At 60.7% G+C, this 18,747-nt stretch overlaps 8 protein-coding genes across 8 annotated transcripts; 3 read left to right on the top strand and 5 right to left on the bottom strand.

Annotated features, from left to right (window-relative positions):
- Positions 1-241: 241 nt before the first annotated feature.
- Positions 242-1,617, top strand: EHS24_006156 (uncharacterized protein; the record flags this gene model as incomplete). The annotated part of the gene is made up of 4 exons (XM_028621628.1): positions 242-548; positions 587-1,241; positions 1,299-1,386; positions 1,450-1,617. 4 exons carry the CDS (start codon positions 242-244, stop codon positions 1,615-1,617), a joined length of 1,218 nt encoding a protein of 405 aa, XP_028478080.1.
- Positions 1,618-1,767: 150 nt separating this feature from the next.
- EHS24_006155 (uncharacterized protein) lies at positions 1,768-2,793 on the bottom strand (the record flags this gene model as incomplete). Its single annotated transcript, XM_028621627.1, has 5 exons — positions 1,768-1,845; positions 1,914-2,094; positions 2,160-2,463; positions 2,542-2,700; positions 2,775-2,793. The coding sequence occupies 5 exons, from the start codon at positions 2,791-2,793 to the stop codon at positions 1,768-1,770; spliced, it is 741 nt and encodes a 246-aa protein (XP_028478079.1).
- Positions 2,794-3,600: 807 nt separating this feature from the next.
- Positions 3,601-5,130, top strand: EHS24_006154 (uncharacterized protein; the record flags this gene model as incomplete). Its single annotated transcript, XM_028621626.1, has 3 exons — positions 3,601-3,740; positions 3,796-4,514; positions 4,568-5,130. The coding sequence occupies 3 exons, from the start codon at positions 3,601-3,603 to the stop codon at positions 5,128-5,130; spliced, it is 1,422 nt and encodes a 473-aa protein (XP_028478078.1).
- A 99-nt stretch (positions 5,131-5,229) lies between these two features.
- EHS24_006153 (uncharacterized protein) lies at positions 5,230-6,559 on the bottom strand (the record flags this gene model as incomplete). Its single annotated transcript, XM_028621625.1, has 4 exons — positions 5,230-5,628; positions 5,772-5,894; positions 6,261-6,301; positions 6,481-6,559. The coding sequence occupies 4 exons, from the start codon at positions 6,557-6,559 to the stop codon at positions 5,230-5,232; spliced, it is 642 nt and encodes a 213-aa protein (XP_028478077.1).
- A 385-nt stretch (positions 6,560-6,944) lies between these two features.
- On the bottom strand, positions 6,945-8,977 carry EHS24_006152 (uncharacterized protein; the record flags this gene model as incomplete). The annotated part of the gene is made up of 3 exons (XM_028621624.1): positions 6,945-8,584; positions 8,654-8,796; positions 8,940-8,977. The coding sequence occupies 3 exons, from the start codon at positions 8,975-8,977 to the stop codon at positions 6,945-6,947; spliced, it is 1,821 nt and encodes a 606-aa protein (XP_028478076.1).
- Positions 8,978-9,510: 533 nt separating this feature from the next.
- RNR2_2 (Ribonucleotide-diphosphate reductase (RNR), small subunit) lies at positions 9,511-11,043 on the bottom strand (the record flags this gene model as incomplete). Its single annotated transcript, XM_028621623.1, has 5 exons — positions 9,511-9,722; positions 9,768-9,807; positions 9,861-10,213; positions 10,267-10,582; positions 10,642-11,043. The coding sequence occupies 5 exons, from the start codon at positions 11,041-11,043 to the stop codon at positions 9,511-9,513; spliced, it is 1,323 nt and encodes a 440-aa protein (XP_028478075.1).
- Positions 11,044-11,499: 456 nt separating this feature from the next.
- EHS24_006150 (uncharacterized protein) lies at positions 11,500-14,640 on the top strand (the record flags this gene model as incomplete). The annotated part of the gene is made up of 2 exons (XM_028621622.1): positions 11,500-14,431; positions 14,489-14,640. 2 exons carry the CDS (start codon positions 11,500-11,502, stop codon positions 14,638-14,640), a joined length of 3,084 nt encoding a protein of 1,027 aa, XP_028478074.1.
- Positions 14,641-15,143: 503 nt separating this feature from the next.
- Positions 15,144-17,786, bottom strand: EHS24_006149 (uncharacterized protein; the record flags this gene model as incomplete). Its single annotated transcript, XM_028621621.1, has 4 exons — positions 15,144-17,225; positions 17,271-17,370; positions 17,409-17,491; positions 17,532-17,786. 4 exons carry the CDS (start codon positions 17,784-17,786, stop codon positions 15,144-15,146), a joined length of 2,520 nt encoding a protein of 839 aa, XP_028478073.1.
- Positions 17,787-18,747: the final 961 nt, after the last annotated feature.

The following is an 18,747-nucleotide window of genomic DNA, read 5'->3' as shown; positions in this document are numbered from 1 at the left end:
GGACCCACTCTTGCCGCGGTGATGGGGAAGAGTTCGGCCAAAGCATTGACAAGGGTCTCACGTCGTCTCCCCCAGTTCCATCATCATCACCGGTCCTCCCCACGCCCCGCCCGAAACGGCAGACAATGGTGTGATCTTCATCACTGCGAGCCAGGCCGACGCCTCCTCTCATAAAACGAGGGCATCACTGACCGCGGCCCACTGATACACCAAACTACCACCTTCCTGGCTGGAGCACACCATGGCTGCCGACCGCCACCTGCGTTCCCGCCCCGCTCGTAACCGCAAAGTGGCCACGATCGGGTCCCCCAGGCCGAGCAGATCCAAGGTACCGATCCCAAAGGCCGTCATGGAGAGCAAGGCATGGAGCGCTTCGCCCCTGCTCAGCCGCTATGCCACCAAGAACAATGGCGAGATCGATATCCCCACCCCTCCAAAAGTCCTGGAGGCCATTCGCAAGACCGTGATGGAGATTGAAGAGGAGGGCGAGGGGGCGCCCGTGGTGCCAGCCCTCGCGAGGCGACTGCTGAGAACAGTCCAGACGACGAGTATGTGGCCGTGTATCGAGTATAGCGTCTGACGATAGCGTTGGTCGTCAACCGCAAGACCTTTGCCAAGTATGAGGCTGCCCAGATCCAAACAGAGGCGAAGGCGAAGCAGGGCCTCGCGAGTGTCAGCGTTTGGAACCACACTACCCAAGGTGGAATGGACATCAGCCCAACTGCCATGCACTCTCGGGATGCCAGTACTTCACAGGTGTTGGTCGACACCAGCACAGCCATGGCCATCGATGCGGATCTGGCACCAGCCAGTACCGACGCCGATGCCGACGCCCCGGCCCAGCGCAAACCTACCCAGATCACAATGTGGACCGCTGCCGAGTTTGTCGCCAAGACCGCCGGCACCTCGTTCCAGGATCCAGCGTGGGCACAGCCTGCGCCGCATCTGACCACGTCTCAGGCCGGAACGAGGCCCGTCAAGCCAGCAGTCTACCCGCCGACGCCGAACGTGACCCCGCCAAAAGTCGCCATGCCCGCTTCCGCTTGCCGTCTGCCAGCGCTCAGCGGCACTGCCGGCCCCTTCACCAGTGACAACAGTGCCCCAGAACCCGACCTGCTGGAGGAGCTCAAGCACGTAGTGCTGGCCCTCGATGATTCCTACCGCAAAGTACTGAGCAGGGTGCACAGCCTTGACAGGACTGTGCGCACGTTGAATGCGCGGATGATGATCAGTGAGGCCAGGTAAGTGTGCTCGCCACGCCATGAGACGGGACGCAAGAGGTGGCTGACAGGCCAAAGGCAACTGAACGGGTATCTCGAGAGTCTGGGCCTCGAGCTGCGCTACGTCCCGAACCTGCAGTGGACTCGCGAGGCCGACGCGTATCCGGTAAGAGAGCATAGATGTTCCCCAATCAAGGCATCCACTGACTCTTGACTCTCCTCCTCGCAGCCATTAGCGTCGCGCCAGGCCATCCGCCGACTGAGCCACAAAAACCTCGCCAGATGGATCCAGTTTTACTACCCGGGCGACGTCGATCTGGTCGAGGCCCCCATCCCGTCGATGCAGTACTTGCTCGAGGTGGCTGTTGGTGTCGAGAAGAGTATGGCACCGCCATAGTGGTTCGTGCTTTATCAGTGGCGGTCAGTGCTACCCGCCAGCCACAGGCGAGCGCGAACATCCTCATACAAGATGCATGCAAGAGATTCTTGTCAAACACAGTCTACTTACTTCTTCATTCTCACACAAGCGGCACACATCTATAGTTGCTTACACGTACTTGTTGAAGAAGTTGACGAGGAGCTGGTAGGCCTCGGCGTAGGCATCGGTGTGCTCACCACCAGAGAGCTGCAGAGGGTCAGCTGTGCGTGTGGAGAAAGGCCAGAATGAAGCGGCACGGGCTTGTTTGTACTTACATCACCGCGGGCGGCGCACCAGCCGTGGGCCTCGTTGGGGTACCACTTGAGGAAGTTCTTGCCGGGGTTCTTCTTCTCCAGGCTGGCGTAGAGCGAGTCGACGGTCTCCTTGTCCTCACCGCCCGAAGGGAGGAGACAGACGGGGATGTCAAGGCCCTCGTAGTCGTCCTTGCCGACGAACCTGGAGTGACATGTGAGCACAAGTTGTCAAAGATGGGACGGGTGCATGCGAGCTTGCACACTCACGAAGGGTGGACGCCGGCGATGGCAGAGAACTGGTTTACGTCCTTTGCAGTGATGGCGGCCTTCCAGCCCCAGCAGAAGCCGACGGTGCCGACCGATGCGTAGCCCTGAGCCTTGAGGGCGGCGAGCGCGGCCGCAATGGCGACGGCCTGGCCCTCCGAGTCGGGCTTGCCGGGGCCGGTAATGTAAGCAATCTTCTTCGCGTCGCCCTCGGGGGTGCCGTCAAACATGCTGCCCTCGGCATAGGCGCCCTTGAGGAAGTCGGGCATGACGACGCGGTAGCCAGCAGAAGCGAGCAGGTCGGCACCTGGGTTTGTCAGATTTCTTGTTTCCTGCCTGCGCAAAACAGGATCGGGGAGTCACAAGGGTCCGCCCGGTGACTCACCCTGGAGAATCTGAGGCGCGAAGCCAAAGACGTCGTAGACCATGAGGATGGCCTTGCCAGTGTCGGTGGGGCCAGTCTGGTACGTCTTGAGGCCGTCGAGCTCGCCGAACGAGCCCTTGGGCGTGTACTCGGCCTGGACGGGCGGGAGGGTGCAGCACTCTGCGGTGGGAGTTAGCTGGCAGCTAGCTGGACTCCCCACATCGCAGTGACGATATGGAGCCCGTTCAACTCACGCTTGTGGGCGGGGTTCATGACGGAGATGAGGCTAGTGAGTCGGGTGCTGGCTCTGGAAAGCGGTCAGTCTATTCTGCTTAAGTATGTGACTGGGGCGACTGGGCGACTAGGGGCGTGATGAAAACTGCGAGGACAACAACACCCACGCTCTCGCCGTGTGTCGGAATGTCTATCAGCTCAGCCCGTCGGCCAGCTTAGCAACGCACGGCACTCGGCTCGAGTATGGTCGCCGAGACCGAGCGTGGGCGGCGCCGCCTTTGTCATTGTCGATGTTTTATTAAACACCGCACAGATGAGACACAGGTCCCCGCAGCGATATGTCCTTGTTACGCCGATTGGATGAGGGTGTGGATGGAGGGGTGTGTACGCACGTTGTGAGCGTTGAGGAAACAGGTGGCATGAAAGGAAAGACAAGAAGGAAACGACTGCTGATGATGAAAGGCGTGCTCCACGCTCACACCCCCCATATTTCACTCGCCCCAAACCCCCCCACGTCATATTCGACGCCGCCGGCCGGCATCCAACCGGCATCCACGGCATTCAACAAAGACGCTTATGCATATGCCCTCTCCTCAGGAGCAGACGATGCATGCAATGCAGACAAGGCAGAGTATGTCGTCCAACCTGTAGCTGCATGGTTGGACCGTGCATGCCCTCTGCATCGCTGATGTTGTCTGCGGGGCTGTCGGCCTCGTCCGCCGTCCGCCGTGGGCCCGTGGATGTCACCACTTTGCCTAGCGCTGGGCCGCTGATTGCCGATAGCCGATAAGTCGATAGCTGATCGTCTCTTTCCATCGCTTCCTAGGTTGCTATCTTGCGATCTCCATGCCGTTTACCACCTTTACTGCACTCCAACCTCTCGCAACAAGAGTCACTCGCTCCACTGCTCTCCGTTCCGTCCCTTCTCGTGTCGCCATGCTGCATTACGCCCTCGCTCCAGCTGTCACCTCGACTGCCGCTCCACCGTACGTCCCCCACTGCCCACCTTTCGTCTTGTCCGTCGTATCTGACCCCTTGCAGCATCCCAAAGGCCAAGGCATGGGGAGCGGCATATGCCGCTTCCCCCGTTGCAAGCACCCAACCGCTACTCGACCTCAGCCAAGGTGTCCCCGGAACCGCTCCTGCGGACAGCGTCCTCGCGGCGCTTGCAAAGACGGCCGGCAACCCAGACGCGGCAAAGTATGGTCCTATCCTGGGCGAGTCAGCGATGCGCGCCGCGCTGGCTGTCGAGCTGCGGAACCTGTACAGCGTCAAGGAAGAGGCCAGTCTCCTGCCCGAGGATGTGGGCATCACCACTGGCTGCAACATGGCCTTCCTCGTGCTCCTCATGGTCCTCTGCCCCCCGAACGAGTCGAGCATCCTCCTCCCTCTCCCGGCCTACTTCAACCATGCCATGAGCCTGTCGCTGCAAGGCGTGACACCGAGCTACATCCCTTGCGACCCGGCACAGGGGTTCCAGCCGTCCATCGATGCCGCGCGGCACATTCTCGCTGCCGAGCCAAAGATCGGTCCCAACGGCACGCCCATCCGTCCTCGCGCCATCGTCCTCACGACACCCAACAACCCCACCGGCGCCGTCTACTCGCCCTCGCAGCTCGAGGATTGGCTCGCCCTCGCACGCAAGTACGAGATCCCTCTAGTCCTCGACGAGACGTACCGCGAGTTCACGGACGCGCCGCACACGCTCTTCGACAACCCCACATGGCGCGAGAGTCTCATCTCGCTGGGAAGCTTCAGCAGTGGGTCAAGCTTCGTGGTCAGTAGTTGGGCTAGAAGCTGACACTGCATACAGAGGGATACCGTATCCCCGGCCACCGCCTGGGCAGCATCACTGCCTCCCCCACGCTCCTGGAGCAGGTCGCGACCGTCTGCGACTGCATGCAGATCTGTCCTCCGCGCCCACCGCAGCTTGCGCTCGCCCCGCTCCTCCCGAGCCTGCGGGACGACCTCGCCGAGTCGGCCGCGGCACTGCGCTCGCGCCTGGCCATCTTCGCCGAGACGGTCGCAAACGTCCCCGGATGGCGCGTCCTCTCCTCGGGCGGGTTCTACGCCTACGTCGAGTTCCCCAAGGAATACACAGGCGACGCGGCCAGGCAGGCGCTGGGCGTGGACGCGCAGAGCGTCGTGGGCAGCGAGGATGTGGGACGCGCTCTGGCCATGCACGGCGGCGTGCTTACCCTCCCTGGCTGCTTCTTCATGCCCGCGCGTGACTCGCCCGACTGGGACAGTGTCGAGGGCGCCGAGACGATCAAGGCCGACCGCTGGATCCGGTTCGCGATTGCCAACGTCGACGACGACACGGTCCGCGCCCTCGGTGCGCGCCTGGAGCTGCTCAACAAGGTCATGGGGATGTAAAACAGTTAGACTCGGAAAGAACGAGAGTACTATTACTGCCCAATGCATATCACGCGCTGCCCATGTTGCCAACCCGCTCCGTCCCGGGGGACGACTGCCTTACTCGGCCTTGGCCTTGTCGGCCGCTGCCGCCGCCTCCTTGGCCTCCTTCTCTAGAATCTTCCGCCTCGCCTCGAGGATCATGCGCTCCTTGCGCGCCCGCAGGTCCTTTTCACGGTCCTCGCGCGTCGCCTCCCACTTGCCCGACGCGATACTCGATGGCGTCGCGACCCCGCTCGACACACCGCTGCCGCCGCCACTTGTGGGTGGCTCGGGGCTGGCGCTGGCCTTCGCGCTGTCGCCCGCCAGTCGAGACGAGAGGTTGTAGCGGTCAATCAGGCTCTGCTGCTTGACGGCAGCGGCCTGGGCGGTGGCGGCGGTGGACGACGACGATGCCGGCGTGGCGGAGCGCACGGCGACGGGGCGGAGGTGGTCGGGAACGACAAAATCGGCGGGGGCCTGGACGTCAGTGACAGATACGTGTGCGGTGCATGTTGGGTTGATGACGACCAGGACAGCATGGTGGTGCTGTAGCGATGAAGGGCCAGACAGACACCTTCATCGCCCACCGGCCGCCTGCCGCCCCCTCAGTCCCGACTCACAGCTGGCAACGTTCCGCGGTCCAGGATAATCTCGCTGGTCGTCTGCGGATTCCGCGTGCGCGACAGGGAGAAGACGACGGACTCGATCGACACGTCCGGGAACGCAGAGGTGACGGATTCAACCTGTGGGAGCGTGTCAGCGACATGGTCGTGTGGACGCTGAAGGGAATGGAAAGGTCGCGTGCGCGCCGGCCAGCTGAGCTGTTCACCATGTCAGAGCGAGACAGCTGGCGACGCAGCGGCGAGCACGCTGCGAGCACAGAAACAGCGTGAGGGGCTGACAGCGTGAAGCCGGGCGGGCTTGGGCCAGCGGCGGAAGCGGCGGTGCTGCTGTCGCTGCAATCGCGGGGGCCAACCGTGGCGCCGCCGACGTTCATGGCCAAGCTATGCTCGCCACTCGATCCCTACGCCTGCGTCGTGGGATTGACGCAGGAGTGCACGAGTAGGACGGACGTTCGCACATGTCGCGTGACGCCCGGATCGACTCACCATGGGCCTCGTCACGCCGCGGAACGGGTCGGATGGTGTCTCTGCACGAGTCAGCTGGTGGCCTTGGCACGGAGACAGGCAGTGGGAGGGGTCAAGCAGCTTGAGCTTGTGACCTTGTGACAGCTTCTGGCCATCCCAGAAGGATCAAGGCAGGCCGGAGGAGGAGTGGAGGGTTGATGGAGATGGAGGGACACGGCGCGGGCCGCGGGGGGTGACGTACTCGGTCCAGTGAGCCATTTGTACAGCGCATACAGGATGCCAATGAGGATGATGGTGGGGAGGATATCTTGTGCTGCCATGGCGGCCAAGGGTGTAGTCGTCGGGTGGGAGAGTTGGAGTGTGAGAGATGAGTGATGACGGGTCACGGCGGAGGAATGGGTCAGATAGCAAGTGAACGAACGGATCTGGGCCGGGAACCGGTGTCCATCACCCACGGCCCCGTCCAAGGCACCGAGTGGCGAATGGGTCTGGTGTCAGTGGCGACACTGCGTGCCATCCACGACGGCCACAACATGCGTGATCAGACAAAGTGGCATTATGCGTTCGCTATGTAGTACAATGGTGGGGTTACTGTGCAGGCTATGATGTATGCTGTTTTCCAGTGTGCTATCTGTGTCTCAGAGGCTATGCAAGCCCGTCCCACAACCCCATCCCTTTCCCATCCACCGCCCAGACTTCCTCGCCTTAGGCGTTACCCAGACACAACTCAACAATGACGTATCCGTTCGCAAGGATAACGATACCGCACAGCGAGTAACCCAGTGCGGTGACCCACTTGCTGGACGTAAAGAACTTGCGGCGGCGGACCCCGGCCGGCTGGGCAGGTGGTGGCACTTCCAGGCTGGGGCTGGATGGACGTGACGCGCATGGCAGCGGCAGCGGAAGCGACAGGTGTGAGGCTGCTGGTGAAGCCTGCCTCGACGCCGCAGCCGAAGCCAAGGCAGAAGCTGGCACCGACTCGGCACGCACCGGCGGCTGCGTTTCGTCGATCGGTCCGAGGACGACCATGACGTCCTTTTGCGAGCACAGGTAGACAAGCGGAATGGTCACTGTCGGAAGCACGATGGAGAGGACGACCTGGGACGCGACGAGCATGTCGTCCAGCCCCTTGTTGCCAACCGCGACGGCCACGATGGCTGCGGGGACCACACCAATCAAGCGCGTGAGCAGACGACGCAGCATGGGGCTCGTCTTCCACTCCAGAAAGCCCTCGGACACGACCTGGCCAGCGAGCGTCGCGGTGATGCTGGCACTCTGGCCCGCGCATAGGAGGGCAAGGGCAAAAATGATGGCGGCGCCGTTGCCGATATAATCCTTGATAAGCGCGTGGGCGCCCGCCAGGTCGGCGTCGTCGGTCGCCCCGCTCTGGCCGTAGTAGTACGCCGCACCGGCGAGCGTCAGGATGGAAGCGTTGATAGTGAGGGCGAAGCCGAGGAGACTGTACGACGTATCAATGGTCGCGTGGATGACGTGCAGGTCGGCCCAGCGGATACGGTCAAAGGCGCGCACGTCCGCGTCGTACTTTTCCATGGCGACCTGGTAGTCGTCGTCGTCCTTATCCGCGAACGTCTTAGGCGCCGGAGCAATTCCCACGTCACTTTCCACGCGAGGAAGGTCCGGGAGTTGCGAGGGGCCCGCCTGGTTGACCTCCTCAAGCTCTACCTCTGTCGTTTCGGGCTGCGGCTCCGGATTCCGACGACGCAGGCGGCCGAGTGGGTTGAACGAAGGCAGGCGGTTGTTGATGGGCTTTTTCGCACGCGAGGGAAGAACAGGGAGCATGCCCAACCGGTCCACAGACGCGAGGTGTGATCCCAAGAATAGTGCGTGCGGCATGACCGTGGCGCCAATGATACCAACACCGACGTAGAGCGCGCCGGGCTTGACAAGGGTCCTGGACGGGACAAGACCCAGGAAGACTTCGCGCCACTCGGGCTTGATGAGGTGCAGGAGGATCATAAAGCTCACAAACACGGCGAGCACAAGCGCCACAATGACAAACTCGAAGAACATCATGCCCTGGCGGCCCGAGTTGGATCGGAAGAAGAGGAGGACGACCATGACGTCGGCGGCCGTGATGAGGACGCCGGCGAAGAGAGGGAGGCGGGGGAACAGGAGGTTGAGCGCAATGGCGCTACCGAGCAGCTCGGCGAGGTCGGTCGCGATAATGGCAATCTCGGCGAGAGCCCATAACGCGTACAGACACCAGCGGAGGGCACGCTTGTACTTGGGGTACTTTGCCTCCCAGCGCAGGAAGAGCGCGCGCGTCTGCGCGGGGAGCGAGTCGGAGGTGACGGCACCGAGGCGCACAGAGAGGATTTGGAGGACTGGAGGCGTGAGCATGGGTGTGGGTGCGTGCGAGCTACGGGCCTTGTAGCTCCATGATGTTCACTCACCGACCGCCGCCAAACTGGCGAGGAACACGATGAACAGCAACTTGTAACCATACGCGGCGCCAGCTTGCAAGTCGGTTGCCCAATTTCCTGGATCAATGTATGCCACCGATGCCACCAGGCCGGGTCCTACAAACGCCAGATGGCTTACAGTCAGCCTCTAACCACACCATGGAGAGCGAGCTGTGCCGTTGGGAAATGGGCTCGTGTGACATGAAGTCGAGGTGGAGCTAGCTCCCCTCTGCTCCAATTCACCACCACCCCAGTCGAATGCACGTGTAGCACTTACCGTGTGAACAGCTCACGCGCTCGGCGGAGGGACAACATGGTTGCTGTGAGTTGCGATGAAGAAGTGAGCAGTGGCAAGGAATCTCAATTTGTGTGTGTCCGTCTATGTTTCCCTCAGATCTTGGATCTTGGATGCGGTGTTGGGTTGGAGCGCCGTCCACCCGCTAGATCCGGTGACTTATTCCGATAACGCCCGATAAGATCCACAGCAACATCGCCTTGACGCTTCAATATCAAATATCACAAGCAGAACGTAGGGTACAAGTGCGTGCATGCGCTGTCCTGCAATGGTGCACTTCACGCACAAACCTGACGCCAAGGCACCCTCGGTGACTCTTGGCAGCTTGACCAGGTTTGACCAGGGTCGGTCCTGGCTGAACGAGCTGCTGCGGGCCACTCCCAATTCTGCTCAAGCCGGTTACAGGGCGCGACATGCGATATAAGAGGCAGAGTGGGTGATATGACATGTGATGCTGAGTATGTGTGTCTATGAGAGGTGGGGGGGAGTGGTGTATGCAGGAAAATGAGTCCGATGATAGCTAGTCAAAGCCACTGATCCACTGACGACGTGCTTAAAAGTAAGCATCAGTGCGGAAGATCTTCTTCGTAATCTTGCCGTCGTCGCCAGACGAGCCTGACCGACGGTGGTGGGGTGTTGCCGAGCGCGACATGTTGGCCAGCTGGTACGCGCTGACACGCGACTCGAAGAAGTTGGTCTTGCCTTGCAGCGAGATGAGCTCCATCCATTCGAACGGGTTGGTGGCGTGGTAGATCTTTCCGTAGCCTGACCGTTAGGGACGATTCCGACGATAGCCAACAGGTAACTCACCGAGAGCAACCACCAGACGGTCTGCCACAAATTCCATGTACTGGCACATTGACTGGACTGTTAGCTACAGATACCTTCAACTGAGGAGCTCACATCCGCATTGATACCGATAAGCGCACATGGCAGAGCATCGGTGAGGAACTCCTTCTCAATGGCCACGGCCTCGCTGATAATTGTGTGAACCTCCTCCTCGGAGCAGCGGTGCGTGAGGTGGTTGTATAGCAAGCACGCAAAGTCGGTGTGGGTACCCTCATCGCGCGAGATGAGCTCGTTTGAGAATGTCAATCCGCGCATGAGACCGCGTTTCTTGAGCCAGAAAATGGCCGCAAACGAGCCCGAGAAGAAGATGCCCTCGACACAAGCGAAAGCAATGAGGCGTGTGCGGAAGGGCATGTCGGGCGTGATATACTTGAGCGCCCAGTCCGCCTTTTTCCTGATGGCAGGAACTGAAAAGTTAGTCACGTCCCCAGAGACAGAGCCCATCACTACTTCAACTCACTCTTCTCCATGCCCTTGAACAGGAAATCCTTCTCTTCCTTGTCCTGCACATAGGTCTCAATGAGAAGACTGTAAGTCTCGGCGTGGACCTGCTCAATCATGGTCTGGAAAGCGTAAAAGGCACGAGCCTCGGCGACCTGGACCTCCATTGAGAACATCGAGATGAGGTTCTCTCCCACGATGCCGTCTGAGCTGGCAAAGAATGCGAGAATGCGAAGGATGAAGAAGCGCTCGTCATCGTTGAGTTTGGTGTCCCAGTCGTACAGGTCGTTACCAAGGTCCAGCTCCTCGGCCGTCCAGAACGCCGACTGAGCCTGCTTGTACGCGAGCCAAATCTGACCAGTCAGATATGGTGTCCGCGAGATGTGTATCTCACCTCGTTGTATTTGATGGGAAACAGGACAAAACGATCGTCGGTCTCACGGAGAAGATCTTCGTCTTCTTCTTCGGGGAAGCGACGGGCAGACGTGGTCGGAAGCTGAGTAGTCTTGCGCTCGGGCGACAGCTCGATAGCGGGCATGGGCGACGCTGTGTTTCGAGGCGACTTGGAACTCTGGCCGAGCTTTTCGAGTCCTTGGCCGTGGATGCTGACGTTTTGGAGCTGTTCCGCCACGGTCAGCACATTCGAGAGGCTCGAGTGGCTCGGGTGGTAAGGGGGCAGCTGGCTGCTGAGCCGTGCGACCTCGGTCAGGTCGCCATTGCTCGATCCTACGGTCGGTGAAGGAGATGGTGACATGGACCGCGACAGGGAAGGGGATGGCAAGCCGAGCGTGGGCATAGCTGGCTTGGGCGACAAGACAGCCATAGGGTTGAGATGTGGAGGAGTGACGACGGTGTGGCGCTGCCGGGGTTGCTGTGGCTTGTGACTGGGTGGCGTCTACCGGGTGGTGTGGACACGAGAGCAATGGATGGGGGAGGATGCAAAGTGGATGGATGGATGCGAGGTGGAGATGAGGAAGGCAAACAAGAATGGGACATGCACAAATGAAGACGCGCAGGCCGGGGGTGGTGGTCTGCGACGGATGGATGCTTTGAATGTTACTCAGACAGTCCAGTCAACCACGGTCATGTAATCGCGGCCTCGGTGGCAAATTGTAATAAATGCATAGTCACGTGACCCATCCCTCCTCCTTATGCGCGCCCCCTTTGAACCTGGCCCGCCGATGAGAAGTGGAGGAACAAGACTAAAGAGACAAAGTCGGTCCGCCTCGACTTTCTCATCGCATTCACCGTCATGAGCATTCTCAGGAGCGCAAGATCACCCGCCATCGCAGTGCGGGTAGCTCTGGCGTCCTCTGTGCGACCCTTCTCGGCTGCGGCGCTACTTCGGTCGGCCGCCAAGCCTCTCCCGAAGCGCAACTGGGCAGCTCCCGCACCGCCAACAGCGAGCACAAACGCTGCCCAGTCCGGTGCTGCCCAGCCCTTCAAAGCCCGCGAATGGAGTGCCCCTGCCCCCACACCGCCAGCAAAGAGTACAAACGCCTCCCAGCCTGGTTCTGGCCAGCCCCTCAAAGCCCGCGAATGGGGTGCCCCTGCCCCCACACCGTCAGCTCAGAGCGCAAACGACTCCCAGTCTGGTGCCGGCAAGTCCTTCAAGGCCCGCGATTGGGGTGCCGCTGCACCGACGCCTGTCAAATCTCGCGATTGGGGATCTGGAGGCGGCAGCTCTGGAGGCACCCGCGACGACCGACGCCTCGGTGGTGGTGTCGGCTCGCGTAACAACAACGCCCGCAATGACCGCCAGAACGACCGCCGCAACGACCGCGCAAATGGCGCTGCTCGCAAGGACAGCCACCAGCGTGGTAGCAATCCGGCTTTGCAGTCGGGAGTCTCTGGAAACCCCCGCAAGCGCTTCAGAGATGGCAACGCCAACGGGGGCGAGCGGGGATCGCAGCAGCAGAACCGCAACAATTTCAATCCACAGTCAGCGCCTGCCCCCCGCGACTGGTCATCTCCAAGGGGCACACCAAACAATGCCGCAAAGGACAACACTCAAGCGAGCGGGCCCGATCGCTCGGCAGCACCTCCACAGGATGGCGCAGGCTCGTCCGGAGCTGTGGCGGACGCTGGTTCCGTTTCAGACTATGACGGAGCCGGCTACGATGGAGGGGAGGACGATTCCGACTGGCATTCACGAAGAAAGCCGCGCCGCGAGTCGCGTTCGCTTCTCCACCAGCCTGACGGCGGCTACGAGCTTCCGCCAACCCACCACCACAGCACCAAGGGCGGCAAGGTGAAGCTTTCGAGGGAGGACCGCGAGCGCAGTTCCCGCTCCTGGGCATTCGAGGACGAGGACCCAGCTGAAATTGAGGCCTACGAGGAGGCCCAGCGCATGGAGCGTGAGAAGAAGGAGAGGCAGGCCCAGAAGGCTGCTCTGCGCGCGCGTCAGCTGAAGGATGAGATGGAGAAGAGCGTCTTCATCCCGTCAAGCATCACGGTTTCCCAACTTGCCGACAAGTTTGGCGTCAAGCTTATCCACCTGATCCGCAAGATGAACCAGGTCGGTATGCCCGAGAACCACCGTCGCGCCGATTACCTCCTGAATTCCGATGAGGCCGGTAACCTGGCCATCGAGTTTGACCTCAACCCCATCATCGACGAGGACAAGGGCTTTGACATTTTCCCAGAGCCCGAGGGTGACCTTTCCGAGTGCCCTCTCCGACCCCCAGTGGTCACGATTATGGGTCATGTAGACCACGGCAAGACCACACTTCTCGACTCATTGAGGCACACCTCGGTTGCGGCTGGCGAGGCCGGTGGTATTACGCAGCACATTGCCGCGTTCTCTGTGCCGCTGTCATCGTTGATGAAGGGCTCTGATGTCCCCAAGGGCGCCACCATCACCTTCCTTGACACCCCGGGTCACGCTGCCTTTACCGGCATGCGCGCGCGTGGTGCCATGGTCACGGACCTGATCGTCCTCGTCGTCGCGGCCGACGACGGTGTCATGCCCCAGACTAAGGAGGTTATCAACCTTGTTCACGCGGCCGGTGACTCTGTCGGTCTTGTTGTCGCCATTAACAAGTGCGACAAGCCCATGATTGACATTGAGCGCGTCAAGTCCAACCTCGGTACCGAGGGTATCCTGCTCGAGGAGGACGGCGGTGAGATTCCCAGCGTGCGTGTCTCGGGTCTTACCGGCATGGGTCTCGATGACCTCATGGAGACTCTCTCGACGCTTGCCGAGGTGCGCGACCTCCGTGCCCGCAAGCAAGGCAAGGCTGAGGGGTACGTGCTCGAGTCGCACGTCGACAAGGGCAAGGGCACGATCACCACCGTCCTTGTCACTCGCGGTACGCTCAAGTCTGGTTCCATCATTGTGGCCGGCAACACTTGGGCCAAGGTCAGGCAAATGACCGACTCGAGCGGTCGCTCCATCCGCGTCGCTACGCCCGGCATGCCCGTGACCCTGACTGGCTGGAAGGACGTCCCCACCGCCGGCGACCAGATGCTCGAGGCCCCCAACGAGGACCGCGCCAAGAAGTGTGTGGCCAACCGTCTTCGTGACGACGAGCGCCGCGCCATGGCCGTCGATGTGCAAGAGGTCAACGCCCGTCGCGAAGAGGACCGCAAGCTCCACGACATCGAGGTCGAGGTCAAGCGCCAGGCCAAGGAGGACGGCTCCAACGTCAAGGAGGCCGTTGCCGCTGCCCGCCGAAACGCTGCCGCTGCTGCCGAGGTTGGCCGCAAGGAGCTGCGTATCGTCATCAAGGGTGACGTGACGGGTACGGTCGAGGCTGTCGTCGGTTCGCTCAAGGACATTGGCAACAAGGAAGCCGGTGTCAAGATTGTCCAGACTGGCGTCGGCAACGTGTGTGAGAGTGACATTGACTTTGCCGAGGCCACCGGCGCCATGGTCGTGGGCTTCAACGTCGAGTGCCCCAGGCCCATGAAGTCGCTCGCCGCCAGCGGCGGCGTGCCCGTCCACTGCGACAGTGTCATTTACCGCCTGATCGAATCTGTCAAGACGAGCGTCGCAGCCCTGCTCCCGCCCAAGATCGAGTACCGCGTCACTGGCGAGGCCCTCGTCCAGCAGCTGTTTGAGATCAAGATCAGCCGCAAGGAGAACAAGGTCATTGCCGGATGCAAGGTCGCCAACGGTGTCATCTCAAAGAACGAGGGTGTGCGCGTCCTGCGCGGCACTGACCGTGAGATTGTTTTCGAGGGTAAGTGCAACGCTATAATGACATGGGGAAGGACACTGTAGCTGACTGGTGCGACAGGCTCCATGGAGACGCTCAAGCAGTTCAAAAAGGACGTCACCCAGATGCGCAAGGGTACCGAGTGTGGTATTGGCATTGAAGGCTTTGCGGATATCCGCGTCGGCGACGAGATTGTCACGTTCACCACCACCGAGGTGGCCCGCCAGCTCTAAGCGCCACCCATGCTTGGCGCCACCGCGACGAGGAGACATTTATTTGTTTTTTGATAGAGAGCCAGGCGATAGAGGCTCACCCACTCCCCCAAAAGACGTGCGCGCTTGCCCGGCGTGTCACTCACACCCATCACATATATGTGCAGTACTTATCCCCATTCAACAGCATATGCATCATCACTCTGCCCCCAGTGACTGTGGTCGTGGCAGAGACGAAGCAGCGGTCGGTGGAAGGAAGGTTCGTCAGTTTACTTTGAACGTATACTTGGACTTGTGCAGCTCTGCAGCTGCAGCTTTCTGAACAACGTGTTCGTTACATTACACACACACGGTCTATACAAAATGTTTGGTGGCCTCTCTGGCCTAGCAAGAAAAAAAAATGAACTTGCGCTCCCCTTGACGATCGCTGGAGTGTCGACGCACTTTAGATGCACGACGCATTCGACCTTTGGAGAGTTTCAGCGCAGTCCATATGAGCACAACCTCTCCCATCCCAGTCAAGCTCACGCGGCGGCATACAGCATGTCCGTCCAAGTAGGCGACTCGAACGTGGCGGCGTGGACGCGCATTGCGCCTCCGTTGCGCTTAATTTCGATGGAATACACCGTCTCGCGCCGCGGGATCGGATACGTCCAGTGCAGGTACTGTCCCGAGAGGGTGTATGTGCCCACTGACGGCTTGACGATAATGTCGAGCTCGAGGCCGGTGCTCGCGGTGGGCGTGGCGCTGTCCGAGCGCAGAGGCAGGACGGGGGCCTGCTGGGTCTCGTCGTAAATGGACAGGTCGCACTTGGAGCTCGAGCGCGAGGTTTGGGACGACGTCTCGGTGTCGCTTCCGAGACCCTTGGCGGGGACCGTGTCCCAGTCCAGGTGCGAGGCGTAGTGCACAAACGGGACGTAGATCTCGGTGACCTTGCCGTTTGCGTCAGCGGGGCTGACGCGCACCTGGAGCTTGAAGGTCGACGACTTGACGTCAAAGTCAATACGCTCCGGTGAGCCCACGGTGTACACCGGGTACGGGCGGCAGAACGCAGAGACGGAACGCGCGCCGTCCATGATGAGCTGAGGCGTGACGTCCTCGCCGGAAGCGATGCCCTTGGGCGATACGCTGCGAGAGGTGAGGGTCTGGGAAGAGGCCATGGAGGGTGTGAGGAGGCTGGTCGAAGGGTTGAAGGAGGCAGAGTCGCTGCTGCGCATAGAGTAGTTTGACACTGCGGTGCCGCTGGCAGCTCTAGTATCATCGCTGCTCCAGAGCGAAAGGTCCTCGCCGTTCCAGTTGTCGCCCCACCGGTGGCTGTTACTAGGCACATATGTCCACAGCGTGTAGTTGAGGACGTTGGGGCCGTCGCATGCGTTGATGGAGCAGTCCCACGCGCGAGTCTGAGAGGTATAGTCGCCCTTGCCCTTACCGCCATCCGAGTAGCCGTAGGCGCGTCGGTCGTCCATATCGTACGGGCAGCCAATCTCACCGATAAGGGTAGGGTATGATCCCAGCGACGCGACAGTGTCCTGTTTCAATACACCGAGCTGCTCCTGGATGCACTTGCGGATGTTGGCCTCGCCAACACGGAGGCCCTGCGCAACAGTCCAGTACTTTCCGCGGAGAATACCGAGCGCGTCCGCGTTGTACCACGACCAGTGCTTGGTCATGAGTGTCAGGCCGTCGTAGTAGTGGGGAGTCGAGCACGCGCGACCGGACACGAAAGACTCGGGCAGCTCGGGAAGCGGCTTGAAGACGGTAGTGTTCATGAAGTGAATGGCCTCGGGGTGGAACGTGCGTACAGTCGACGCGTACGACATCCAGTACTGGCGCCAAAAGTCGGTGACATACTCGACGAAGTGGTTGGGATCGGTCGGGAGTGTGTGGAAGTAGGCGGGCTTGAGACACTTGCCAGTCTTGGGGTCCCAAACGCCATGCTGCGCCCAGATGCACTCGTTCACCTTCCACTCCTTTCCTCGTGTCCAGCCCCACTTGCCACCACCGCGCTCGCGGTCGGCCTCTTCGGTGAGCCAGAGCCTGTTGCCCTTGGGGTCGAGAACCCTGGTGCCGTCCTTGTACGGGCCCATGCCACCAAAGCTGTAGTTGGGAACCTCGATGGCCTCGCCGTTGGCGAGGCGCATGTTCTCCAGAGGGGTGGGGACGGGACCGAGAATAACAGATTGCTCCTTCGGGACAACAGTCAGGTCCTTGACGCCGATAAGCCCCTCTCCAGGCTCGTTGATAGAGTCCCACCCGACAACGCACTCCTCAAAGAGGCCTTCGGCCTTTGAGATGTGGTGCGCGAGAGCGCCGATGGCCTTGACAAAGTGGTCTTGCAGCCAGTCCTGGATGTTCACGCCATCGATGATACACTTGGGCGCGTACGCCCGTCCGGCAAAGAACAGCGTCCACACGGTGTGGCCGAACGGACGGTAATAATTCGACGCCCAGATCATGCTCGGCAGTGAGGCGGGGTCGCTCTCCTCCCTCGACGGGTAGTCGGCGTGTACCAACGCAGAGTAGGTCGGGACAATCATGTGTGGGTCCACACCACAGGCGTAGATCGTCCAGATCGGAGCTCCAGATCCACCAGAGAAACGCGACCACTGCACAGCTCAGCAATCGTGCCACAAACATGTAGATTGACGTACCACATCCTGGTGCGGGTCCATGAACACCCTAAAGCCGTACTCTTTGCACTTGTAGAGACACTTGACCACATAGTCCATGTACTCGTGGTCATACTTGCCACTGGGTGGTCAGCTCGCGTGCATGTGAAAGCAACTCACGGCCCCTCGTGTTCCAGTGCCTCCCACGTGAAGACGAAGCGGAGCATGTTAAAGCCCCATGCACGTAGCCGGGCAAGGTGGACCTACGGGTGTGAGCTTTGCCTCAGGCTACTGTCCACTCACATCTGCGCTCCCGTCGTCGAGGTTGAGCGTCGAGTTGATCCACTGGCCCTTGCCGCCCGCCTCGGCGGACTCCCAGAAGCCATCCTGGCTCCAACTGGGACAGTTTGGGGGGTTCTTGGCGCTGCCGGAGAGGTTGACGCCGCGGAGGAGGACGGAGCGGCCAGACGTGTCCTGGAAGTGCACTGAAGATGAGTGCAGGTAGTGGTCTGGGACGGGGTTGCCTGTCACTGGCGAGACAGTTGGTGGAGGCGCCATGTTGGCGTTCCGTTTGAGGTGGTGGGGGAAGCCGTGGTCGTGTGGTTCCGACGCCAGAGTTGTAAGAGGATGGCGAGAACGGTAGTAGCGGATGGCGAGGACGGCGGCGACTGTGGATGAGATGTATAGGACTGTAGAGCTGTTCACCAGGCTCATGCTCAGAGGGGGTGTGTATGTGTAGACGTGTGTGTGTGTAGAGCCGAGAGATTGAATAATGGGGCACCCAGGAAAGAGTGGGACGACTGGCATTTCGATCATTCTACGGGCGGGGCAATTAGGGTGAATTAGGTAAGATCTCTCTCGTTTGGCAAAAAGGCAAATGACGTCGTAGCAGCGGGGCTGGGTTACTGGGTTGTGCCAGCTGCGCGGCTTTCCCGTGCGGACCGGCGGGCCCAGCGGGACATCCTCGGCGTAATCCGACACGCAGACAGCGCTCACGCATCGTTGGTGGCCTGAGGTGGGTGGTGAGCACAATGCGGTGCTCGTCGAAAAGAATGTGCCAGGCCAGGCGGTGTGGGTGTGATCCCAGATGGCCCCCTTTGCCACCTTGTGTGTATGTGTGCTGGACAGTGTCGTCGGTGCACTCTGTGATCTGTGAGATCTGATCTCACACCGTCGGTCATTTATAAAGCCTGTTTTTACCCACTATACAGGGAGTGCAGGAGCTGCGTGAGCCCACACAACTGCTTCCTGGGGCACTGTACCTCTCACAGCTGCGCCGGTGGCAACGGCACAGCACCATCTTCGTCAGCAGAAGTCTGCCGCTCAAACTGCTGGTCAATCTCAACTGCTTGACATGTCGAGTACATGTTTTTGGATTTGTCGGGGCAAAACGAAGAGGCGAGAACAAACGCCCTCTGGCCAGCCTTTCGCCGAACGACTCGCGATAAGTGACTACCTCGACACACGGCGGAGCAGCATGCCGTCCTGTCGGTGATTCGGGCGTCCCGGAAGCCGCCGG

The sequence above is a fragment of the Apiotrichum porosum genome (genome assembly GCF_003942205.1).
Source record: "Apiotrichum porosum strain DSM 27194 chromosome Unknown scaffold_3, whole genome shotgun sequence".
NCBI classification, from domain to species: domain Eukaryota; kingdom Fungi; phylum Basidiomycota; class Tremellomycetes; order Trichosporonales; family Trichosporonaceae; genus Apiotrichum; species Apiotrichum porosum.
This window is presented reverse-complemented; position numbering and strand designations above follow the sequence as displayed.